Below are 27,302 nucleotides of genomic sequence, written 5' to 3'. Positions count from 1 at the left end.
TTTAAGGAAAAATTGCAGAACTGTGATTGGTGCGAATCCAATAAAGAAAACAGTAACGTATGTTAAAAGTTACCAAAGTTTATTACATGTTTATGTACAAACAACCCTTAAAAGGCACACATTTGCTTGTTTAAATAGAATACATATTTTATTTTAAAGAGCGTTGTGGCATATATTATGAGTACAAGTTGGTTTTTAGTTGCAAAAAGACTTTTAATGTGACGTCTCATGTTTTTGTGCGAAAACGAGTACTTTGTGATGAAGGCCATTCATGTGCTCCAGTGATTATAAATGAAAACGTGTATGTTTATTAAAAAAAAGTTCATGAATGCAGATAAGAGACATACCTTAAGCAGGTTTCACACATACTAATTTTTAACAGATTTTTCATCCGTTTTCTATACCACTTTTTTAACAAGGGGAGGAAAAATCCTGCAATTGTGAATAACCCGTGAGGGGAAATGTGGAACAAGACTGACAAAAATACACACAGAAGAAAAACTAAAGTTGTAGTCCCAACTTTGTGTTGAACACACAAATGAGTTGACGATGTGCTATTACAAATATTGACCAGTTTTGTTGTTCCTGTTTAACACTCACAACTGTCATCCTTGTTTGTACCGTGAGAGGAAAAAAAAAAAACTCGCAAACTCTGCGCCACAGGGCAAGCTTTTGGCAATATCGGACAATCGGGCTTTTGACAATCCGATTCTCGGTATGTGCGTACCCTGCTTTAGTTGAAATCCGTCTACTTACGAGGCCCACTTTGTTAGTAGCCTTAATGGTTTTAATTCAAATCTGCAGCTAAGCTAAAATAAGTCACATAAAAATAACTTCCATTTTTCAGTCATACTAAGTCCTTATTTAGTATTATCATAAAAACAGAGGGGGGGGGGGCGGTAGGAAGTCATCAAAAGATGTTGTTTTGTGAGAAGGCAACTTAAACATTCATAAGTTCATCACTTAATGAATTCTTATATCCATTTTCGATCACGCAGTGATCAGACTCCCGTCATTCCGCTAAAGCTGTCTTCTTTGAATTAAATAGATGTTTGTCCAACATCAACCATCAAGACGTTCATGACACACACATCAATAAAAGGTAAAGGGGGATGCTTACCAAAATTGCGAGGGAACAAAAAATGCAAATGGCTGCTGTATAATCAACGCGTGAATCATGAGCTGTCCTCAACGCCCAAATGTCCGCCGGTCTCCCACCGGAGACCAGGACGAGCCGGAAGAGAAGAGAAGAGGTTTAGTCATCACTTGCTCTCAAGTCAGTCTGGGTTGTTGTTTTTGTCAATTCCTCAAATATTCCTAATGCGAACGTTGCGGATGTCATCACGCCAGGAGGCCGAGTCGCTTGACCTTAGCGGAGAGAAACGAGTGGATGATGAACACGATCGTTTTGGGGCAAGAATGGAGGTCCAGTTGCTGGGGATAAAAAAAAAAAAGGATCCATTAGTTTCCATCAATTTCATTTTCTATTGTGTACTGTTTATTCTCATTTATGATCCATCAATCAATACCCCGGTGAATTAGGGGTAAAAAATGTCACACCCCCAATTTACACCCACTTACTCCAACCAAAAATATGACCTAATCATCACGAGTCACATGATCATGTGTCAAACTATAGAACATAACACTAAATTGTGATATAAATTAGCATGATTTACTTTTTAAAGCAATATTGCTATATACTATATTAATGTTAATCATATATTCAGAGTATTCATAATTAGCGTAAATATTTTTTATCTTAAAATTCAACAGAATGCTGCATAATTACAGTATCATTTAATAATTGAAAAAGAAAACACATTTGTACAAATAAAGCCCTGCTCCCTAATATATATCTTACTGCTATTAATCACAGTTAAATGATGTTATCATAAATTTCAACTATTTGATCCGCATTTTAATTTGACTGAATGATCATTTTAAATATATTGCTTTTATTGTATGTTAGCTAGTCATTCTAATACATTGATACTATATTTTATTGATAATATTTGCAATTATTTTTTGTTATTTATAATATATATTTCAATAATATTAATATTGACGATATTTACGATGAATAAAAATGCATTTGAAAAAAAGCCGTTCTACTTAATAATGCCTCCTTACTAATAGCATGTCAGATTAATAAAATAAAAGCAATAATCAAATAATAGAATGTATAATATAATAAGAAAAGAAAATAATATTCATAGATTAGTTGATTATTGTGCCCACGTTTTATTTAATCAAGTAAGTCAATTGAGAACCATTCCCCTTTTAAAATGACGACTTGGCAAAGGAGCAGCCACTGACATAACAGAGACATTAATAGTCTTCATTTGAGTAACTTCACACCCACCTGGCCATTATGAGGAAATACAGTAGTAGCAATATGTGTGCTTGACTCACGATTTCCGCCTCGGGCCCTCCAAAATCAAGGAACATCATACGGACGCCGTCGTCCGACGACATCCTCAGTCGCTCGAAGGGATGCTGCAGCAGGACGCTCTTGCGGACGCCCATCTCTTCGGTGAATAGCGTGAAGCCCTCGTCGATGTGCACACCCAGGGTGCACTCCTTCCCGTTCCAGCTGCAAGCTAACGTAGGGGGTACATAGTGTTTACACACATTCTATGCTTTACAGCAGATTGTAAACAGAAATAAAAAACATGGTTGAATCTAGGAAGGCCCACTAGAACAGCTGGACTTTATTTGGGGATAATTAAAGACACTTTAAATGGTGAAAGTTGTGTGATGGCTGCCGGCTAACAGGACTCTTTGAATGCGATTATTTAATTTTGAACACAGCCGCAATTCTGGTTACAAGAGGGTCTGCACACTTGTGCAATCACATTATCTAAAAAAGATAGAGTTCTACAAGTTATAGGTAACATTATTGGTGAAAGTATTTCTGAAATGACATTATTGGTCAAATTTTTTATGCAACAAAAACCTAGCATTAGAACAGGGTTGTGTAAACTTGCCAGCATTGTACACGACACTAGTGTTGTTCATGTAATGAGATGCAATACAAGATTCATTCAACCATTTTCTACAGACAGTGTAGAATTTTCAGTGAACCTTAACATGTATGTGTTTAGGATGTGGAAGGAACCCGGAGTAAATGGAGAAATCAGATGTGCTAATTGGCTAGTTAACCACTAGGTTACTGTGTTGCAGTCCCTCATATGACCACTAGAGGTCACCGTAAGGCAATACAAATAAGTTTCCATGAGTACGCAGTAAAAAAATAAAAAATAATAAAAAAGAAGCTTTATCTAGACTTTCTTCTTGTATTCACTTAAACCCAAGTAAACTACTATGTTATTTTTTGCTCAAAATGTTGCCCCAATAAAATGTAAACAACTCTTGACGTCATTATATTTTTGACCAATTCCTAACTCCGGATGGTTGTTTATGTCTCTCGAGTGGGCATGTGGGCTGTGTCAAAGGCAAACACGATACGGATCATTTTGAACCTTTGATGTAAGGACTAAAAGTGATTATCATGAGAATCAAATGTGGGAAAATCATTTGAACGTGGCTTGACTGCCTTGGAGACAGTTCTTACCACCACTTTTAAACCCTTCTGCAGTGGTAGCATAAAGCTCAAAGTGAAAGTATGTTTCTACTAATAATAGCATGTAAAGTCTACCTTGCTATTATAATTTATTTGTATTCCATGTGAAAGTGCCAAAACCTAAGTTAAATGACTGTACACGTTTGTTGATATTTTAGCTAGTATGCTAGCTAACACTACCAATGAGCCTCATGTGAAGGTGGTTTGTGTTAAATGATTTTACTACGGAATATGTAACATTGGTACACGATTGTGTACATAAAAGTTGATTGACGTTGGTGCTTTCTGATCCTCTTTGCTTTAAGTTCCTTGCTGCCATTTTGTGGCATCTAAAAAATGACAAACCCCTTTTAAGGAGGGTGTCAATTATTTGCCCATTTTTGCCCCTTTCGCCGCAAGGGTTCACTGTTGTGTGTGAACTGCTACGTACGTGTGCTAAAATGCTTTTATTGACTTTATGAGTGCTCAACCCCTCCCTAACTCGGTTGCTTCATGACTGGCTGTGCTAGTATCAATCATTTTTATTTTTATTTAACCATTATTTAACTAGGAAAATCCCATTGAGATCCACAGATCTCTTTTTCAAGGGAGTCCTGGCCAAGAGGCGCACTACAACCCAACTCAACATTACATACAGTTAAAACAGCCAATTAAAAACAGCAAAAGGCATCACACTGAGATCTGGAAGTTGAATTGTCTTTTGCAAATAATTCCAATCTGTAGGTGCTCGATCCTGAAAAGCCATCTTCCCTTCAGTCAGTAAGTAGAAGATCATAAAAGATTTCATTTTGTAAGCGCCTTTGACTATGTTGTTTCTACCTGTCGTGACCTCCTTGATGAGCTCGGCGGCATTGTGGCAGCCGTCGACCAGCAGGTGAGTCCACGCCGACAGCTCCTTGGGGGAATCCACCCGGAACACGTGCGTCTCCACACCTTGCTTGGTGCCTGAACGCAGGCCAAAGGAAAGCTCCGATTCCAGGAGCGGGGAGGTTTTCCCCGGCCCGGAGTGGACCAGCCTTTGGCGGACGTAGAGAAGAGGAGGACATACAGGGTTAAAAGTATAAAAAGGGCGGAACCATATGCAGTATGACTCATAAGTTCTGATCTCACTCGTGTTTTCCGAATTGAAAATCTGCTGAGGAAGACATGGAAAGTGTTACAATGTGACTCCATCATCACTCAACTGGATTATGTGTGGCAATTTTTTTTTATATGATACGCCGAAAACTGTCAGGGTTAGGGTGAAAGAATTAACGTATGTATAGTCCTACCTGGTGGTGATGAGAAGATGACTCTTAGCGGGGCTGCTGATGGCGTCTTTGCTTTCGGGCAAGGCGGGGTAGAGAAGCAGCTCCCGCTCGGTCAGCACAGCGAGGAACGGCCTCTCCGGTCCCTGCACCGCCTGCACACCAGTGATGGGAAAACGAAGCTTCATGAAGCATTTGAGATAATATTTTACTACTGTAGATGGTGCTCTTGGTTTAAATGTAAAGGCTAGCGCAAATTTCCACTCCATCTCTAAACCAAGAGTGCCATCTAGAGGAGTAAAAAAATATCACAAGTGCTTCATAAAGCTTCATTTGTTCATCACTACCGCACACATCAAACATTTGTTGACGGCTTCTTAACTCATTCACTCCCAGCCATTTTCACTGAAGCAACCCCCTTTGCTGATTTTGCAAGGCCCACAAAATATTCTGTTCTATTGCTATAAAAACATGGAACCTACTAAAAGAAAGATTAGAGTCTCTTCTTTCATCAGGTTTCCTTTTTGTTGCAATTAGCATTAGAATATAGTTAAGTTTCATCAATTTTCACAAATCTGTTGAAAACAGTGGGAAAATCTTCTTTTTTTTTTTTTTGCAATATAGCTCTGGTTGATTTCTTATACTCTGTTGCCGTCTGCTGGCCGTTTTGTAATAACTACCATTACTTCAAATGTTCTCTTCGGTTCAGAGGCTGCATCAAAGCCTTCAAAATAACATTAAAAATGTATAAATACGTTTACGGTAATATTTAAAATAGAACATATTTATACGTACTTGGGAGCAAATGAGTTAAGGAATCAGCACGACGCAAAAATGACAGAAAGGATAATAGAGCTTTTGACGGCTTAATGTTATTTATTTTGAATTGACTATTATTACTATCAGGTTTTTTTTTTTTATCAGGGGCGGATACAACAAGTTTCACTTCTTTCTTTCCCCTTTCTTTTTTAAAGAATGAAATACAATGTTTGAATTGAATTGAGCTTATCCTGAAATGTATTTCCCTTTCTTCTTTCTAACATTTGATCCTGTCCTTACCTGCTCGACAATCCAGCCCAAGTGTTTGACTTCCATACCAGGCTGCATTCTCTTCATCTCCTCCTTGACTTGTGGTAAAAGGTTGGCAGCACCGGCCTGGATGGCGTTGTACCAGGACTGGGCCATGGCCGGGTCTTTGGCCCGCAAGAACACAGAGTTCTTCCTGTTAGGCGAAACCACCTCGAAGTACCTGGCAAAAGGAGATAAGCGATCTCTTTTCGCCAATCAAAACTGACCAAATAGAGGATGTACCTGTTTTCTGTGTCAGGGGGGCATTGCTTGCGGTACACCTGGCACATTTTTAGCGGGATGCTGCGGGGTTCCTTTGCCTCGGCGGATAAGAGGTCCGCGCCTTTCTGAGGCGTTGGGGGAGGCGAGTCCCACGGGAGCGCTCCGCCTGGGGACCCCGAGCTCTTGAAGAAGGCCGACATTTCCTTGATGTACTTGACTGAAAACACAATGAGGGTTTTATAGTGTAGTGATTCCTTCAAAAGCTGCGATATCTAGTTACTATGAAGAGCGATTATGCACTAGGTATGAGATACATATTGGGCTTTTTGCTGAGATTTACGGATGCGTCTAAATTGCACTAAAAATAGGGTCCAACCGATCAATCAGTCGGCCAATTTAATCGACTGATATTAGCGCTTTTAAAAATCGGCACACTACACATTACAACATAAGAAAAGACAAGTCATTCCTATGCCCACCCTCCAAAAAATAAAAATAATAAAATAAAATAAAATAGGCTGATTTTGTCCTTTCTCTCTCTCTACTATATAGTTAAACAAATACTAAAGGACAAAGTAATGCAAAACAGTCAACTGTTCTTCCTGTAATCCATATCTTTATTGTTGTAAGCGTTATTCATTCTTTTAAAAACAAAGTCGGTCAACTAATCGGTTCGTATTATTTTATTCTGCCAAATATCAGCCTAAAGAATAAGAAGAGCGAATACAGAGAGACTGGAAGAGTCACTAAAGGTATAGAAGCAGAAATCCTTGGAATTCTTTGTGGATCAAACACCTGTTGTGAAGTTTGCATTGGGCACCTTGAGAACAGCAAGTTGGGCAAAAGAAATGAAAAATTGAACAGTCAGTCAGGTGCATGCAAAAGTCAATACTGTATCCCTAAATTTTGCAAGTGTATATCTAATTGTTGTTGCTTGTGTTGTGTTTTTTTTTAATGCCTCATGTGCAAAAAGATTTTTCTTAAATACAAAGCTGTCCCTTCTTCAGTTACATCCATATTTCATTTTATCCCATATATCGATTAGCGTAAAATTGCTGTCGCCTTACAGTGCAATGGCATGCAAAACATATCTAAATTGCATCCGATCATGAGCTATTTTTTCGATTCCCACCCTTCATTTCCAGCTGTCACCAGTGGGATTGTTCAAAAGTGAAATTCACAACCTGTGAGCTCCACTGCATTACTGACAGACAAATTGCTTCTGTGTATCCATAATTACAGGGGAAATGGAGGCCAGAGTGGCCATATCTACACTATTGGCCATATATCTATAAATTGAATGGGTTACTTGCTCACATTTTCCCATGAGGACTTATTCTTGAACCTTGTACTTATAGACCTCAATTGAAAATATGTAGCATATTCTAAATATTTGAGCTTCTCTCTTATTTTCCGTTTGTTCCAGGTCTCAGATACTTGGTGCCATTTGGACAATGATTCTAGAATAAGTAAAATAAAATAAAATAAAAAAATAAAACGTTACACCAAAATGGCCTTCTTTTTAACGTGCGATTATCATCAAAGCTGAACATCTATGAAAAGGCAACATTTTTGATACAGCTACATGAGATTCTTCATAAGAGTTCTTTGGAGTTTTTCTGAACCTGAGGCAACTTTTACTTTGTATCCATGACACTAACTCGTTTCTACACAAGAACAGCACACACACACAGAGTAAGCTCTGGTGCAGCAGGCCAAGGTCTGGGGGTACGAGTTTGGCAGGAAGTAAAAATAGCCCGCGGACTAAATCAGAAAGCTGAAGGTAGAGATCTTGTTTCACTGAAGAAGTGTGAAGTGCTCTCGTCTTGCTGAGGATAAAGAGTCATGTAGCTCGGAGCAAAAGAACCCCAGGATGGGACAACGGGAGCGAGCGAGGGGGGCTTGCACCGTTCCCAAAATAGATTGCATTCCTGCCGCTCAGTCAAGCAGTCAAGCAGCCTCTCATGCAGCTATTTTGTTTAAAACAACATTCAGCTGTAGGGCAAATGTCGACAACAGATTCAGTTGGCTATAAAATGAAAGAGCAGCTCGATCGGCTTGGCTGATCGCAGGTATAGAAGACGGTCCGAAACGCAATTCATTCACAGAGATGCCTTCATACGACAGACATATAAGGTAGGCAAGTACTATCATGTGCAAGGTCCAACTTTATGTGTTGTCTTTGGCATGGAAAAGCAGCAGTTCCAGTTACATCCCTGCACCCAACCGTCGGGAGTGGACATGTGGACACCTGGACCCCGATGAGGTCCCAAAAACAAATTGAAAAGACGTGGGCTGAATATTAGATGCATATTTTTGAAGCCGTAGGGCCCACGAGGTCGTACAATTTGGAATTCTACCAAAATGTTCTAAAAAAGTACATTTCTTCATGCTTTTATCTCTAGCAGACTCGATTATTATATGGATCTTCCTAAAGGTTTTACACTGGCTCCCAATCAGCTGTGGAATAGATTTCAAAATTCTGCAAATGGTCTATACATCACTGAATAGTTTGGGTTGTGAATCCATTCAAGAAATGCTGACTGAATATAAACATTAGGGCTCTGAGATCTGCAGACATGGGTCAACTAATGGAGGCCAGTCAGAGTTCAAAGTAAACATGGCGAAGCCGTTTTTAGCCGTTATGCTGCACATGAATGCAATAAGCTTCCAACAGAAGTCAAGTCAACCCTGTGTAAACGCTTTTAAATACAGGTTTAAAACATTCTTTTTTTCCCCTCCCTATACCTTTGAATAAGGTTTTCTAAATATAAAAAATATAAAAAAAATTAGTTACGAGGGTTATTCAATAAATAAGGTGAATTTTTCAGTATAAGGATTTCTAATACAGATAGAAGCTTACTTTTAAAAATATATATATATTTGTTTTACTTCTTTTTCACATGGATTTAATTTCTTTAGCAGATTAAAGAAAAACTTTGAGAGTTTTGGCGATTAACAAAGATGGCCGACCAAGAAGCATGCTCCGGGATTGAACAGAGGTCAGTTATCAAGTGTGTGACAGTGCTAGGAGGCTAGGTTGAGAAGAAGAAGAAAAAAGTAAGCTTCTATCTGTATTAGAAGTTCTTATACTGAAAAATGTGCCCTATTTATTGAATGACCCTCATATTTTTGAAAAAAGTACTCTGGCCTAGAGGCCCGGAGTTACTGGTAAGTGGCAAATGACTAACAGGTACCTGCTACATTTCTCAACTAGCTATCAATTGGTGTACTTAATGTCTCAGAAATGACCGTCTGTCTATTTGCTCTGGTGACAAACGATGGATGTTTGCTGCAAACATCTTCCACGTTGCAGGACAAAGAGCACTCAGATTTAATGTATGAGGTTAAACATGGCAAGAGTGGATTTAAGTTACTTTGCAAAGTGGCAATTATGGGTTATTTGTTATTCCATTACATTCCTCTAGTAGGAGATGGCGCCATATAGCCAGACATCAAGGCTTGGACTCTGGTTGGTGATCGTTGTTAAAGGTTGTTGCAGTTAATCAACTACAGTAAAATGGGTTGATTCAATTGGAAACTAGTAGAAGCGAGATCTACAAGGAGGGAGGACCATTGATTTGGTGACATACGTATAGAGATACTAGTGTATATTCTCAAATAGCCATGAACCCCAAAAATGTTCATGGCAGTTTTGGACTCACGAATAGCTGTAGGAATTGCGTTCGTTGTGGATGAAATGACGAGAGGTTGCGGACGGAGGATTAAGAAGGAGTAAAGGAATGAAGAGAGAGCGAGAAAGGAGGGGAAATTGAAAGTAAGAGAATTAGAAAACGAGACCTGGTACAGCCAGCAAAGCCCAGCCAGAAATGTTGCCACAAATTCCAGGGGCGGCACATTCAATACAGAGGCTAAAATTAGCTGAGATGGCACTGTTATTACTTCAGCTTATCTGGCAGCCAGTGAGACCACTTTTGTACAGCATTTGCGGGCATGTGTGTGTGTATATGAATTGCTTCTTCCACAGAATCCCCCTCAAAGCTTTCCTTGACAAATCCTGACCAGACATTTTCAGCCAATTCAGTTTAGACAGCACTCATTTAAAAAAATTTGGGGGGGGCGGGCTTTTATGTCTCTTCTGCCAGGACAGTTTCCAAATAGCCAAAGCACCATGTCCAAAACGCTAGTTGCAATGCAAAAGCACTGCCAGATGATTTGCTTTTGAATTATAATTATAAACACATCCAATCAATCAATCAATCCCCCCACCAAGCTGTCAGTCACAGATGACAACATGACAGAATAAATACTGCCTGCTACTTTGACTTGATAAATGTCATCAGTGCATGAAAGAATGTGTGCTCACACTGTCTGGTTCCGCCTTTGTGTCAAGGCAGCAAAATGAAATAAAAACAACAGCGCGCAAGGGGCACATATATCTGCCCCCCAAATTATTATTTTTTTTTTCTGATTACCAACTTGTAGTTGAGCACATATGTCTACAGCTGAGTTGTGTTTCTGTTAGTAATAAAAGTTAGATCAATCACCCTCCAAAATTCATGTTGGAGGCAGGCTTGTACTTTACAAGTGGCAAAAAAAAAAAAACGGAAGAAATAACCCATGTCTACTACTGATAAGATTATACAGGTGTACAGGTCACACAATTTGGAATTTGTCTTCAAAATTTTAAGGGAATGCTGAGAAGTGATTTTTTTTCAGCCATCAATACTGAGTATCATGATCAGCTAAACACTTAATTCATTGGAATAATATCTACGAGACCTTGGCTAAGCTAGAAGATGATTTCATTTTCTTGAAAGAACAACAAGCACCCATTGGTTATTTAAAAAGAACACTTCTCAGATTTTCTCTTTTATCTTCACTCAACAAGGACTGTGCTGTACCTGAGCAGCATCGTTTTCTCTTATCCCGGGCATATGTTGTTGTCTGACTTAGTCATCCTGACTAAATCAAACAGAAACAACTACGCCCTCTGACCCAAACCATGGAAGTCAGACATAGGTTTTTTCAATGTCCCATTAGTTCCTGTGGAAAATCTTGTTTTGAAATCCAAACAAAATGGTTGACAAGCTGCCACAAGCTTTTACCATTAGAGGTTGGAGGTGGCTTTTGTCATCGGTATTGTACGAAAATTTGCTAAAAGAGCAGCCATTCCGCCCCCTGCGCTGGTAACCGTGGGAACGGCTGGAATGTCATTGGTCAGCCAGTGACCTCAGAAGCATGCGGTTGGCTCTGTAAAGCATGCCAGGCAAACAATGTCCCAATGTTATAGCACCAACAAGACAAAAAAATAACTATATCTCAGGCCAAAGCAACATAGTAAATTACAATCATTTGCCATTGCCCATTCAGTGTACTTGGATCAGTCAAGGTAAAACAAGCTACTACTGGCCGCAATAAGTTATGACAAAGTGGAGATTTTACAACAAAGTGCAAATATTTCAAGGATGCAGCACGTGCACACAACCTGCACATCATGATCGCACTGCGAGGCTTGCGTGCAGACTCCTGCACTACTTCCCAAAACGTGCTTTCTGCACAGTTAGCTTATCTTATATTACAATAGTTGAAAATTTGAGCTTTTATTGAGTGATGTAAGTCCATCTATGGAACTCGTTTGTACAGATCTAATTTGTTTATATTTATAAGCAGCAATTTGGGGCATTTTATCAGCTGGGAATTCCTGTTGTCTCACGTTACTAGCGCCAGTGACAGATTGGCTATACAAGAGTTCCAGCCAGTGCTTTACAGGCCTGGCGAGCCTACAGGCTTTTCTTGTACACCCACATCACCTTGTGGCTGGATCGCAAACGTGGCTAAACGTGGTAAAAAAAAAAGGCTTTGTATCTGGTGTCTACATAGCATAAGGCACTCACCGTCACCTCCACAGCACTTCTGTAAGTATTTACGATGAAGACGAAGGGGAGACGGTCAAAAAGACGGTGAAGGGAAGCCATGCTAATTGCTAATTGTTACTGTTAGCTTTTTTGGTAACCACATCGATGTTGTAAACTCCTAACGGAAGTATTGTTAAAGTGATACCGTACTAGTACCACTGTAGAAAGTTCTTTGTAAAGCGATGCCAAGTTTAGCCATCTCTGTTCTGCTTTGGCTTGCAACAAAAATCTGAGATATGAGCGCTGTGTGGTGCCAGTGAACTCAACTCACTTCACAGCGAGCAGCAGTTTGGCAGTTGTAAACAACTCTTCAAAAAAGAGGCTCGAGCTGGTTGCCACTCTCAGATGTAGTTTAAACAAAGAGAATTACACGTCGAGTATTTAAACCGCATGGCTTTTTGTCTTGAAGTCAGCTCGCTTAATGCTATCATATAACAAGAAACAATACAGATGGGCTAAGGAATGGCATCTCTGTTGCTGTGTTATAATCGTTAAAGCAATAGATATTCAAACTCAAACGGTGCAGCAAGACATACTTGCTCAACTGACCCCACAAGCAACGTTTGTGCAACATGCAAGCCCAGCGATGCCTCGGCACAGTGTGAGCGGACATGCAGTTAATAAATAACGTGCTGCCCGTGCGTTTCACCGCTTAAAGGTGTGCTTCATTCAGGCATTGTCAGTCATCTGTCGAGGGCTTCTCCTTTCCTGAATGATTTAGATAAGTTTGTTATTCCCGCAGCCCATCTCATTAAGATCATGGCTAACTGCCAGCCTCGCCAAAGTACGGCAGCGAAGACGAGAACACTGAATCAGACAAGTAAACTCATTCACATTCTGTCAAAAGCACCGATGTGATTACTTTGCATAGAGTGTCAGGAGAGTTCATTATACTAATTCCGCAAAGTGAAAGTGAAGCAAACTTGAACAGGACCTGGCCTGAGGACAAGAGGCGAGTGGAAAGGAGATCGTGCAGCAGGCTTCTCCAACATTCTGTCTGGGAGAGTCAAGCCGAATCCACGCACGCACACAAACACAGTATGTACTCATTCATCATGCAGCGAGATGGTTCAGCCGAGTCCACAGTGACAAAGGCCTGGCCGCTAATTTATCGGGGGCCCTGGAACAGCCAGCGGGGTGCAGAAAGGGTCCCGCTAAGCAAACGTCACGCTACAGAGGAAGACGGCCCTCCGGGCAAGAGTTGCGATTTGATCAAGCTTTGTTATTTTGTGAGATAATCCATCCCCTTGCTGTGCGTAAGCGCAATTTGCTCACGGGCCAGCAGATCCAAAGGAAAAATAACCGAGCTTTGTGTCCAGAGGGTCAAAGCTTTCGCAGCGGGGATAATACCGCACGTAAACTTGGGAAAGGACCAGAGTTGGACTGCGGCATGAGGATAACCACTGTGCGATTGTGAAAACTGGCAAGTTTTTAATGAGATGACAGCAAGAAACAAACAGTGGAACCTCTTCTCTGGTCTCCACTGGGATGACATTTGACCGACAATTTGTTCAGTTTCTGAAGTATTTTTTTCCACACAAATAATGTGTTAATCCGTCAAACTTTTGCCATAAAAAAAACATTCTTAATTGTCAAGTATAAAAAGGATGAATCTCAGAAATAACATGTCCGAGATTCCCTTTAATCAAAATACTACAAGCATCAAGAATTATAGAGGTCGGTCTCATGCAAATGAGCGACTGGACACCCTGCTGGGCAGAGGTGGCAAATCCAGGTGCAGAAAGTAAAAATCCTGCCACAGTTTGGCTTTAGCCCCAGGTGCTAACTAGCTAGCTTCCTAACTAGCTCCCATAGTGCTCGTTTACCTGCTAGGCAGCTGGCATCAGGGGCTAACTGTGGCAGGGTTTTGACTTTCTGGACCTGGATTTGCCACCTCTGCTGCTAGGCGAATAGTAAGTACAGTTTTTGTTACCCGTGTGACCGTGGGTGGTGCACCCTCGCAAACCTGCTATAGTGGTTTGATTGTGACTTTCACTTCACATTGCTAACACTAATTAGCCACTCACCCCCCCCCCAATCGAACATAAAAATCTTACCCCATGAACTGTAAAACATATCAATTTTAAACAGCCTACTGCTGACCTTTTCAATTAAAGAAATTCTAGGTGGGAGGGATGAGAGTAAAGTGAGAGGCAAGAACGATTATCTGAGCGATAGAAGGAATGAAGAGAGGCATCCTGAGGGATTCAATCTGGCTACTAAAGAAAAGGTGTGCGTCACATCACTGGATCAGCTACACAAACCATCTATAGGCACAGTAATGATGTCACAAAGTCAAAATTGATAGACGTGAGGACAGTGCGTGTCCATAGCGTGTCTGCAGTTCTCTGCATACGTGTAGAAGCTGTAAATGAAAGAAAATCTCACTTGCCGTCTAGCTAAATGTCAGCCCGGCCCGAGAGACACAATGACAATTGTGGATGTGCGGGACATCAGCGTGCAGCACGTCATGTTCGGACTTAATTGCAAGTAGCTCCTTTGAATAGATTCTATTTGTGATTATTAGGGGTGTGAATTGCCTAGTACCTGGCGATTCGATTCGTATCATGATTCATAGGTCACGATTCGATTCGATTAATCCCGATACGAATCTATAAACTGATTTTTGCGATTTTTATTATTATTCAAATTTAGAAAATACAAATCAGTAAACTTGTACATGTACACTGTAAGATTTGTATGAAAATGTTTTATTTATCTTAAGATTCATGGCTTATAACTGAGCCACTGGTTGCAGCCTGTTTCATGTTTGAACAGCACTGAAACATTAAGGCTTAATGTTCCATTAATATAACATTCTTCCATGCTTAATGTGTGAATCCCAACTACAAGTCGTTTGTTGAATATTTCCATAAAAAAATGATGCTTAAAATTAGATTCGGCCGCATATTGAATCGATTCGAGAATTGCGTGCTGTAATATGGCGATATATTGCCGAATCGATTTTTTCTAACACCCCGAGTGATTATATAATTCAGCTGAAACTTGAAAAACAAATGCTCGAATAAACTTGTAACACATATAGCTCCTCAACCAGCTATATACTTATGAGGTTACTAACAGAGAAAAAATAATTCATTGTGCCCTGTTGGTAACCTCGTATATCATATATCAGGACCGTTAAAACCTAAACCCCCAGTACCTGGAAAAGTGTCAATAGCAACAGCAGTGGTGAACGGAGTAGTTTCTGATAAGTGAAAAACACAAAGAAGAAAGAACTGAAACTGTGCCTTATTTTAATGAACGTTTGTCTTAAATACTGTATTTCCAGTAGTGGAAGCATGGCTTTATTGGAGGCAGTCGAAAGATCGGTTGCAGGTGTGCAAGTGTATATGTGGCAGAGAAACAGACAGCGAGAGATTAGATTTGGGGTTAGTGCCTGTTGAGAGTGCTGACAAAGCGTCACAGGCACAGATGAACGTCCTCAAAATCTAATCGCACCCCAGGCGTTGGCCAAACACATCACTGCTTGCGCACATGGAATTTTCACACTCTTGCAAAGCGGTATTTATGTGCTTAATGATCACAGTTGGTGCGATTTTGTTTGGATCCATCTGCTCCATATGACACTGTCAGCATGGTAAAATCAAGCAGAATGTGGCGCGAGGCCAACGACTTAGGATGTAACAAAGCCGCCATTTGTGTTCGCATGCAGCAGTCACCCGAGACTGACCAACCAACTGGGTTGCTTTGTCTCACACAGGAGGCCTCTGCCACTGATTGAATCAATTAGCCACTGATAATAGGCAAAAAAAGGACAAACAAGTGCCAATGTGCACAAAAACACGAAAACATGTTCCAGTAATTACAGGACTGCCTGAATATCCACACGAGTAAAATGGAGTTCACATGTGCAGATATTTAACTCAGTCAAACCCCAAAACGTATAAATACATTTTTAATAATTTGTCCTGCACACCCAGAAATGTATTTATACGTTTTTGTTGTTGTTGTTTTTTTGAAGAAGACTTTGATACAGCTTCTGACATGAAGAGGTCGCTTAAAGCAACGGTAGTTATTACAAAAAACGACCTCCAGATGGCAGCAGAGTACCAGAGATCACCCAGGGTCATGTTGCAACAAGCTCTTTTTCCCAGTGTTTTCAACAGGTTTGTGAATAATGATGAAATGATGATGCAAATTGCTGCAAAATGGAAACAGATACAAATATATATTTTTTCCTGATGAAAGATGAGACTCTAATCTTTATTTTGCTAGTTCCATGTTTTTATAGCAATAGAACAGAATATTCTGTGGACCTCGCAAAATCTGTCAAAATCAAGTAAAACAGCCGGGAGCGAAGAGAGTTGCTTCAGTGAAAATAGCTAGGAGTGAAGGAGTTAAAGAGGAAGTCAACCCCAAAAAATTATTGGGGACAATAATATGTTCTATGCAGCCCCACTAGTCTAAATATGGTATTCTGGTTGATATTGTGTTAGTGGAATGAGTTAAGCACCAAAATCCATCCGTTTTTATCCATCTCAGAGGGCGGCCATTTTGCCACTTGCTGTCCACTGAAGATGACATCAATGTTTCTTTTGCTTCATAACTCATATTCCACAAATTATAATATTAATCAGAATGTCATGTTTAGACGATTTAGGTCACATATAACATATTATTGTCATTAAATGTTCATGGTTGACTTCCACTTAAAAAAAAAAAAAGCAAAGCTCCTTACAGGCAGCAAATTCCAACCACTAATTCCACTGTGCATTTGAGACATATTTTTCCGGAACATTATGGTTGAACTCCAAACTGTATGACTTTTAGGTTCCACTGAACATTTCTTTCCCTCCCCTTGGCTTTAAAACAAGTTTTCCCAAATGCATGCGGCAATAGATGATGTCATTCGGGCAACAGTTCAAGATTGCACAGTGACCAGCAGCCTAATTGCTATTGCACAGACTGGACGGCCCGACGCAGCCGACATAACATCTCAAACGCGATCCCTGCCAGCCAGTAAAAGTTACTACAACAATGGAAAGACTGCCGCTGCGGCGCTTCCATAACTAAGTCTGCTTAATCCATGTGTGTGTTAGTGTGTGTGCAGTGCGTCACGGAGCAGTGATGAAAAGGACATGGGAGAGAGAACCAGCTGTGTCCAGAAATGTCCTGGCAGAGGGAAGCAGCACTGCAAACTGCACAAGGAACTCGGGGGCTGAGCTTAAGTCCACGCCGGAGTTGTGTACACTGTGTAACAATCATGTTTTATATGACTATTATGGCACCTCAACGAATGCATGCTGGTGCAGCTGCGTTTGAAAATACAAACCGCGAGACAACAGAAACCAATTTGGCAGGAAGGCAAAACACGTGGTGGGGGAAAGTGAAACCAAGTCTGGTAATGTTCATGCACAGAGGTTCCTTTTCACAGTTTGGACTGTGGAATGAAATGTTCAAAAGACCGTTTCGATCTTGAGAAGTGATGATTAAAAAGAAAAAGAAAAGATTTTAGTTTTCTATTGAAAATGCTGCTAATAGTGTTCGAGTAGAGAAATGTCTCAACCCAGGGCTGAGGTTTCAACGTTTGGTTTTAAAGTGATGTCGTTTTTCAACCTATTGTGTGTGCGATTTGAATCAGGGTTGGGGTTTCAAAGCCAAGGTTTGGAGTTGCAAGAAGGGTCGATGTTTTAACGTATGGCATTAAAGTAGGGTTTCAAGTCAGGGTCGGGGTTACAAGAAGGGTTTCAAACTACGGTTGGGGTTTCATGGTATGGTTTTAAGCCAGGACAAAGTAACGTTTCAAAGTAGGATAAAAAAAATTAAGGTAGAGTTTCAAGTTAGGGTTGGGGTTTCAAACTAAGGTTTTAAATCAGGATTGGAGTTTCAAAGTAAGGTTCCAAGTTGGCGTTAGGGTTTCAAACTGGCAGTACATTTTTAAAGTTATGTTTCAAACCTCAAAGTAAGGTCGTCAAAGCCAGTGTAACTGGTTTGAAGTAGGATTTCATCCAGGATTAGGGTTTCAAGACCGGGCTGAGGTCTTAACTTGACTCATTGAGCCATTTTCAGCAGCAAAAAGTTATTATTTCGTCCAGAATGAATTTGGTAAATTCATTATTTTTCATATACAATTAATAACTTAAAATTAAAAAAAATTCACTTGCTGTCGACTGAAGATGACATTACCTGTTACTGAGGAAGTAGGTAACAACCAATCATGGCTCAGTTTGCTGACCAAACCCAGAAAACAAGTGAACCATGATTGGTCGTTACCTACTTCCTCAGCACAGGTGATGTCAACTTCAGTCGACAGCAAGTGGAAAAATTTGTTTTTAAAAGGTATTAATTGTACGTGAAAAATAATGAAATTATCAAATTATCTGCTGAAAATGGCTCAATGAGTCAACAGTCAAGTATCCTTTTAAATCAGGGTTCGGGTTTTAAAATAACACTCAAACAACTAAATATCAAGCAAGAGAAATGATTGCAAAAAACTATAAAATGTTTTACACACAAACACACACACACACACACACACACGGTTGTAAATATAACTAAGAGGAAATAAAGACAGCTGGGGATTTATGGTTTAATCTGGTGTTTTATATTTATCTGACCCTCTCAGGTGTTTACTGTTCCTCTCACATACATGCACACACACACACACATTGATTATTCCATCACATCTTGATGCAAAGTCAGACAGGAAGAGAGGGCAGCACAGAGGTGAAGAGGGCACCCGCATGGGAATGAGAACAGCGTGCAATAGCCGCGAGTTTGATTTTCTTTCAAGGAGTCCGATTGACAACACACACACACACACACACACATTTTTATTCATGGGGAGAACGGAGTTTTGATCCAATTGGGAACGCCATGAAACATTTTCAACGGAGTACATGTGCTTAAGAAAAAATTATGTGAGTTTTCAAGCATGTTGAGGTCGCGCATCAAATATATATAATAATAATAATAATAATTCCAACTCCTGTCCCGCACATGAATAAATCTTCTCTTTGCAGATACAATCATGTAACGCAAGCGAAAATAAGTGTTGGCTGTTAAAAAAAAAAAAAAACTTGTGCACTGCAAACTTTTTACTGTTAGCACCCTGGTCTCTTTGCTGCTCTACTGAAGGGAGAACCTCCCCGACAAGATTCCCCGACTTGATGGATCACAGAGCGGCACCGCTTGAGCTGGCCGCTATCAACACTTTTCTGCTTGACTGTGGACAAGTAAGGCAGAAGCGCTGAGCTCCCCTGTCGGCAGCCCTGCTCCACTGGCTGAAGTCAATACAACTCGCCAGCAGAGTTGCTAATGAGCACACACACATGGGTGAATTTGCACCATCTAGCTATCGTTAAAATACAGTAGCTTAGATCAGGGGTTCTCAAATGTGCATCTTGAGGCTAGATGAGACGCAAGAAACACGATTGTGGGTTACATCGGTGCTAAACAGTAGGGGTTGTGCCCCAAAAAAATCGATTCTTGTAAGAATCGCGATTCTCATTGAGTACGATTCGGAATCGATTTTAAATGTCCCAAAATCGATTTTATTTAAATTATTTTATAATGTCTTGCCTTTGTCTGTGTGTGCCTTTATTTGGAGCGCTGTTCATGTTGTACCCAATTTGGCCTTAAGGGGCAGTGTGGTTCCACGCGGTCTAATACATTGTTAAGTTGTAGTCTCTTTAGAGAGTAGAAGGAAAAAGTCACGATCAAGTTATTCCAGTTATGGGTTTATGGCATGGTTAGACTTGTCCTCACCAATCTACTCCGTAAATGGTTGGACCTGAAAGTCCCACATGTTAAACCTGTTCAATTTATATGATGGCAAATCAAATGTTGGTCAAGACAGAGAAGCAACAGCTTGTGTTGAGTTTGTGTCTCTCAAGTCATTCGCCACAGTAAGAATGGCAAGGAGAAGAGTTTGCAACCTCAGTGTAGTTGGAATGAGCTAGCAGTAGTGATGCTACAAGATATGCCGAGTTAAAAAAAAAAAGGAAAATCTTCTCCAATTGGACATAAAAGTTAGAAGTTCAAGCAAATGACTAAGTTTGGAAATTCATGAATATTTGAGTCCCTTTTTTTGTTTGATCTCACACTTAAAATTCTACAATGTGTGTCACTTTCCCATTCCATTTCAAACCTCACTACATGAGCTCTGGTGGCACAAATAATGAAAAAAAAACCCTGCTGGTATTCACTTTAAACATTCCACGGCATAGCGGGTGTTTCGTTGCAGCACAGTACTATCACACAATACTTTATATCCGCAATACATCTCTTCATTGGTATTCTGTTTAGTTCTTTGGTCTGGTTTCGCGGAAGCTCATTATTTGAATGTATCAGGATAAGTGCGATCAAAGTATGGTTTAAGAGAAATTATCATGTGACCCTAACTGGCATTATGGAATATGTATTAAATTCCATGAAAGAGTATGGGCAAGGTCAGCACGAGAACTTTAGCACTGTTGTAGTCCATCTTAAGTGTTTGTGTAAATCTTGTGTAAACGTCTTACCTTCAAGGATGACTTCCTTGCCAGTCTTCTTCAGGGCCTGCACGGCCTCGTCGTGCGTGGCCTCCCGTAAGTCGCAGCCGTTGACAGACAATATGGCGTCGCCCACATAAAGAGCCTCCGTTTGGTCGGCGGCCAAGCCCTTAAAAATCTTGGAGATGAGAATGGGCATCTTGTTCTCCTTCCCACCTGCACGACATGATGCCAATCATGACTTGGTTTGTTGGAGTTTTAATGTTAAAAGTAGAACCAGGCTATCACATTAAATTAGCAAAAGAGGTAGTTTCGTATTATTTCATGTGTGTCTTCCTTCCACTCGAGTTAAAAAAAAAAGGTTAGCAGGTTATCAAGTGAGGAAATATGGTCACTAAAGTCAGCTGGCAGTTGAACTCTGCTCTTGGACTCAGGCAGTCAATATCTATTGTAAAAAGACAAAAGGACATTCAATTAATTTTAAAGACGTCTCGCGCAAGTTTGCTCCATGCAGGATTTATGAGTCAATGGCCTCGCTCCTCCTATCCATGTCGAGCACATTCCCAATCGGCTTCCCCATCTCTTGACCTCGGTGGCATCAGACAAGTCGTTTGCTGCATGACTAAGTATTAGAAATGAGGCAATGCCCAGAGGAGCAGAGTCAGTCAATACTTGGTGCTTTTAGGCGGGACGTAAGGGCAATTTCTACAAGAAAATACGATACTAATAGAATTGTGGTTACAATTAAAACGTGGACTGCTTTACGAGTAATTCATAGAGTTCTGAAAAGCCATCTTACTGCGGTTGGCCTTGTCTTATACATTGAAGGCATGCTACAGTCAGTGAGTGCACAATTATTATTTATTCTCATAAGCATCCGTCTAACACTTCATCCTCACATATTCCTTCATCATCCCACCTTGTCTTCTTATGTCACGCACAAATCCGCACCTCCAAAGCTGACAAAGTGTCGTTCGGACGACATGTGGTCTAGCGGGGGTGTAGTGACGCAAATGGTGACACAGGTAAATTGGTGTGAGCGGTTCAAACGACATTGACAAGTTGCAATATTTGGCAGGATTTGCACTAAACAGTGGAACGTGGCATGTCGAACATAATTGGTTCTCGGCCACTTATTTGATCTTCAATTCCTTCAGAATCAGATGTTGAAGAATGAAAACAAAACTAGAAGTGCATAGTCATCGACGACCACAATATTCAACTACTGTGAAAGGATAATTTGCTCAGCTGTCCAACTGCCAAACCATTCCAGTTCCAATTTCAGAGGCCCAAATTTGAGCAAGGCATTCAAAGGAGACTTAACTCGTCGTACAAAAATCTGTCAACTTTTTGGCGTCATCATTTTAAGTGGATGGACATAATTCCCAATTATGTTACAGGTATTTGTGTATTTCAATGATTTTTTTCAGCACATATCAAGGCACAATTAATAAAGTAAGCATGTTGCTTCAGTGTTAGCTTTGTTTTTAGCATTAGCATCTACAGACAGCCAGCCAAAATTACTTCTTGAGGAGTTTGTTGTTGTTGTTATTGTCAACAACAGCTCTAAAACGTACATTACCGTCACCTACCAGATCACTCTGTGCAGGTTTAGCTTTAACTTTCAGTCACAGGCCGTGACTATGAACTATTTTTAACATTAAACATTAAACCGAGAAGAAAAAATACTGTACATGAAGCTAGACTAACAGTAACAGTACATCACAGTTATGATTCAATTCGTATTTATTTCTGACCGACAGATTATTTTTTTGCAAATTGTTATTGTAAACAAATGTATATACTATAAAGTCATTTATTCATAACAATATAATTTTATTTATAATATATTTACTGTTTTGTTACTTATATAATAAATACAGTCACATGAATGTGCCTGTGGTTTCGTTCATGCCCCACTTCTAAAATGATGTTGATTTCCATACTGATGAAAAGACTGTTTCTTGGTTTCTCTCAAAGAAACAACTGCTTCCATCATTAAACCTTATTTAGGGTCAAATAAATAGATGTAAAAAAAAAAAAAAAAAGCTTAAACCAGACATACGATGACAAGACTTCACTCTGACCAGACACTGTCTGGAGACCTGGAAATTTGCTCTCTGCTTAAATTAGACGGCAGACAGAGTGAAGGTTGACTGCATCCACGCGTTCTAAAAGCCGGGGTGGGCTCCCTAAAATTAACACCGGCGGTCCACTCCCTGATACATAGCTTTCATCTTTGAACCAATGACAACTGCCGGCTGCTTCTCTCAGCTGTTCACTCGCTGTGGTGCCAGGAGACCAACATCTCGCCTCTTATCTTTTTCGCTTTTGCTTTCTGTTGTCTTTTCTCCCCACACTTCTTCATCTTTGCCTTCCAAGCAAGAGGCATTGGAAGAACAACAACATCAAGCCAGCATGGTGCCAGCAATCATTTTGTTTTTTATAACAAGCTGTGTGGCTCTACAAGCCACCCAGGTTCACAGAGATGGACAATAGAGTTTTGCCATTAGATTAGAGGCTCCAATGTTGTCAGAGTGATGGAAGTCTCCGGAGCTAAAAAGAACATGTTACCATCGGCTGTAATGAGGAGCAACGGCGTCCAACGACTTGTCCCCATGTGCATACTGCAGAATTAAAAAAAAAAAAAAAAGACACAAGAACCTTTTGCACTGTCTGGAAAAGTTGTCATTTTTGTTGTGCCTTCTGAGGTAGTACATTGGCTGCGACAAAGGCACCTGAAACAAGACAACCATGTCTTAGGTCTAAGACCCTGTCAGACCTGTCCCCAGATACTTGGTGGGCAAGCAGCCATTTGGCTCACCCGTCGGGATGGGTGTGGGCCCTGTGACACCAGTTGTGACATCTTGCTTGTAATTATTCAATTATCTAACATTGAAGAATATCTACCATTTAACCATTCAAGACCGCGATTCCCACCAGTTGTGAAACTCTTTGCGGCGATCAAAAGCTTCCACTTGCAGTGATCGCCACACAATGAAGCTAGATGCTAATGCTAACGGACCCACGTTCTATCCATGTCAATGCGATATGCAGTGATTAACAAAAAGTTCTGTAATGTGTCACAAATGTGCCTTTGCAGGATCTCTGTGTAAAAGAGGCTTTACCCCTCCCTGTTTAAGATAAACCATGTTTGCGTGGATGGAATGCACAGTGACAGCTCCGGCATCCTAAAAGCCCCAGTAGTGTCCTATCCTGACTCCTTTCAAACTCTGTTTGCATTTAGAAAAATCCAAATACAGCATGATCTCTATCCATTTTATTTACAAAACTTTAACTGGCCAGCAAACTGTCCTTCCTACCAAGATCTCACAGAGGTCATGTAAACAGGGTTGCAAAAGGCTTTCAAACAGCCACCACGCTGTTGTGAGTACACATCACAGTTATGCAAGTCTGACGTTAGATATGGGGAGGTTGTTGTCCCATTGGGAGGAACCAGTCACATAAATGTATTAAGCACTGTGCCCATTTTTCAAGTAATAGTAATAAAGTAATCATCATTTAGTATAATAGATCTTCTAGATGGACGGCTGGATCTGTCTATACAGATTAAGCAAAAGGGCAGAGGTTAATGTATAAAAGGTTTTGAAAAAAAGTGTTGTTTAACATCTTTCAACAGCATTTCTGATTCTGATATTTCCGCAATGCAATGCATTTGTGTTAGCCAACTAATGCTAACATGCTAGCCAAAACATTTAAAGGGGTTAGTTGTGTCCAATTTTAGCAAAAAATAATGTAGTTTACATTAAAAACTCAAAACAAATGAACGGCTTGATGTGCAAAAGAACAGGCATGACTACAAGAGTCATGACAACATCCATCTCAGTTAACCACTTATCCTGGCATTTAAGTAGATGATCTCATTAGCTAAACGCCCTCTTCCTTTGATTTATTTTTAGCATGACTCAGTGAACATATTTCGAAATTATAACACAATTTGAAAGAAGAGTTGTTGTTTTTTAACACTAAAGAAGTTACGTGACATAAAAATAATAATAATAATAATAATCTTTTCCGAGTTCCAGCTAGCTTAATGACACTAATCAGGCTCCCTGCTGAGGTAAATAACGCATGGCGGCTGTCAACTTTTGGACCACGCAACAAGTACACATTGCCTCTACATTCGTGCCAAAACCAATTGCTACTTTCTTTCGAAATACCAGCGACTGACGCATTAACATAAAGTTAACAGCCAAGTTTTCTACGCTCGGCGACAAAAAAGTTGAACTCGAACTCCACTCGGGGCGTTTATAAATGGCGCCGCCGCTCCACATTTGAGTCCATTATAAAAAAATTAAAAAAAATAAGTTGATCTCACCTTTGATACTAATCCCGAGTCCTCCGACATCTTGCTTGGTGACTCGCACCGTGCGCTTCACGTTGGTGATGGTCTCCGGGACGGGACACGAGCTGAGGTTGGGGGGATCTCCGTTGATCGCCCCCGAGGGATTCGTATTGGGCTTGGCCGTCTCCTCGGCGCTCTCGCCAGGGTTGACCGTCAGCGTGTCCTCGGTGAGCGTGGCCAGCACCCGGGTCCAGCGGTCCACGGCCACTCGGAGCTCCAGCAGTCCCGTTTTCTGCGCCTTCATCGCCGCCGCCATGTTCATCGCATTCCTGGAATAACTCTAGACGGGGCTGGCGGTCCTGTGTAGAGATATGGAGGGCTGGGGTAGGGGGCGCGCACACGCACACACACACACACACACACACGCACACACAAACGCATGCATGCTCACTCAACTCCCTCATGCACAGTTGCACGCCCTCGCAGTATGTTGTCCTCCAAAGAGGTTTATCCACGAGTAGTAAGAATTAAAGTTAATTGAGAGTGACACCACTTGTACAATGATTGTAACACAGCCCGGTTCAAATTAAGTGTGTCTTGCTCACATACTGTGTATATAACTAATACAATTGCAATTCCCTCAGAAGTGCTGAAAAAAACTGCAGCAGCCCAAATGCCAATGAAGAAACACATTTTAATCAGCACTAACACAAATATATAGCCCTGCTATTTTGTTTCCATTGTAACTTTATGCACAAGGCACATATTTTTGCACCAGAAAAAAAACAACCCAGTCACACCACCAAACAAAACAGTCACAAAAAGTGGATATAGCGAACCTCCGCTCTTAGCAAGGACCCCCAAAAAGCTTTAGATTCTACCTAGAGGCCTATAGATGCCACAAAATGCTGACTAAGTGCTAAATTTGTCTAAAATGAAGCTCCTCAGTTCACTTCAATTCCAGAGAAGAGGGGGGCAGTGGGTCTCTAAATCCACACTTCTTTTTCTTTTTTATCTTGGGCTGGTTCAAGTGACATCATTCTAATAATTAAAACTCCAGGAAGTGTAAAGGGGGTGGGGGTGGGTCACACAAGGTAATGGAATAAGGCCTTGTGCTGGATTTCACCTTCCTTGGTTTTCTTCGGTCCCCTCGGGTCTCCTGGTGTTCGATTTAGGTGAACGGTATGAGATTTTTTTCTAATAGGTTTTCTGGTGAGCTAACAAATACACACACGCACGCACGCACGCACGCACGCACATACACATACTCACCCACACACACAAAAAAATAATAATAATATATATATATATATATATATAGTAAAAAAAAAAGAAAAAAAAAGAGCAATGATGATGACATTTCCGAATGAACAATACTGAGCTCTTAAAAAAAAAAAGAAAGAAAAAAAAAAAAGGAATAAGGCCTTTTCAAAATGTGGATCAAATTCTAGGGTGAAATCAAACTACCAAGTCAATTTTTACAAGTTGCCTTGTGTTTCATGATGTAGCCTTAACACCGACTCTTTTGCTTGAGACAACCACCCCCTCATAACTTGTGTTAAGTGAGATCCTTAGTATATTTTTGACAAAAGCATGTCAAACATTAAAACACATGTGAACTCTTTTCAATTGTATTTTGTTTTAAATGCATGTCTTCTGTAGAGTTAGTGTGATGGTCTCTGGGCAGCCAGCACCAACAATTCCAGCATTACAGCAGTTGCGCAATGAAAAGCCTCATGACTGAAAGACACTGCTGTGGTGGTTCAGAAAAAAATGCATGTCTTCAAGGAAAATGCCAAATGTCATTCAAGTAAGTTGAGGAAGTTGTCCTGGGCTGTGTTTTTGCATCCGTGTGTGTGTGCGTGTGTGTGGCAGCTGGTGTTGCATCTGTTTAACAGCAGGTGAAATAGCAGCAAAAGTTGCAACAGCCAATAGTTGTGGGTGACCTTTGGAAGAACCCGTCCTCAAGTTTAGAACTAAAAAGTATAGAACATATTTCGGTAGTTGACTGGTCTGATTTCAATTCATATGATGTAGTAAAAGAAAACTGCCCAACAGAATTCATTGTACTTGACAACTAATACTCTGCTTCCATCTGGTGGTTGAAACGCGGCACTACTTCAAATAACATTTAACTGATCTTTCTTTCTTTTTTTCTTTCTTTCTTTCTTTCTTTCTTTCTTTCTTTCTTTCTTTCTTTCTTTCTTTCTTTCTTTCTTTCTTTCTTTCTTTCTTTCTTTCTTTCTTTCTTTCTTGAGTTTACACGTTCTCAATGTGCTTGCGTGAGGTTTCTCCAGGGACTCCCGGCTTCCCTCACTTTCCAAAAACATGCATGCAGGTTCACTGGCGACTATCCATAGGTGTGAATTGTTTATGTACATGTACAGCTTCTCTTGCCAAAGGTGAGCTGGGATAGGCATCAGCTCACACAAACAAGCTAATGAGGACAAGCACAATTTAAAAAAAATAAAAATAAAATAAAAAAGATGGATAGCTAGAATACAGGCAACTGACGATAAACAATAAACTAAACACTGC

General features: G+C 40.4%; 1 protein-coding gene across 1 annotated transcript; it reads right to left on the bottom strand.

Moving 5' to 3' along the window:
* Positions 1 to 58: 58 nt before the first annotated feature.
* snta1 (syntrophin, alpha 1) lies at positions 59 to 25,222 on the bottom strand. Its single transcript, XM_086088042.1, has 8 exons — positions 24,798 to 25,222; positions 20,489 to 20,674; positions 6,145 to 6,340; positions 5,893 to 6,082; positions 4,858 to 4,988; positions 4,406 to 4,602; positions 2,416 to 2,603; positions 59 to 1,434 (listed from the first exon to the last, which is right to left on the bottom strand). Exons 1-8 carry the CDS (start codon positions 25,084 to 25,086, stop codon positions 1,342 to 1,344), a joined length of 1,470 nt encoding a protein of 489 aa, XP_085944168.1. The 5' UTR covers positions 25,087 to 25,222; the 3' UTR covers positions 59 to 1,341.
* Positions 25,223 to 27,302: the final 2,080 nt, after the last annotated feature.

Source organism: Leptonotus elevatus, chromosome 10 (assembly GCF_054856555.1).
Source record: "Leptonotus elevatus isolate MCC_2025b chromosome 10, RoL_Lele_1.0, whole genome shotgun sequence".
In the NCBI taxonomy this organism is placed as follows: Eukaryota; Metazoa; Chordata; class Actinopteri; order Syngnathiformes; family Syngnathidae; genus Leptonotus; species Leptonotus elevatus.
Note: the sequence above shows the minus strand (reverse complement) of the source record. Positions and strands in the feature narration are given on the sequence as shown.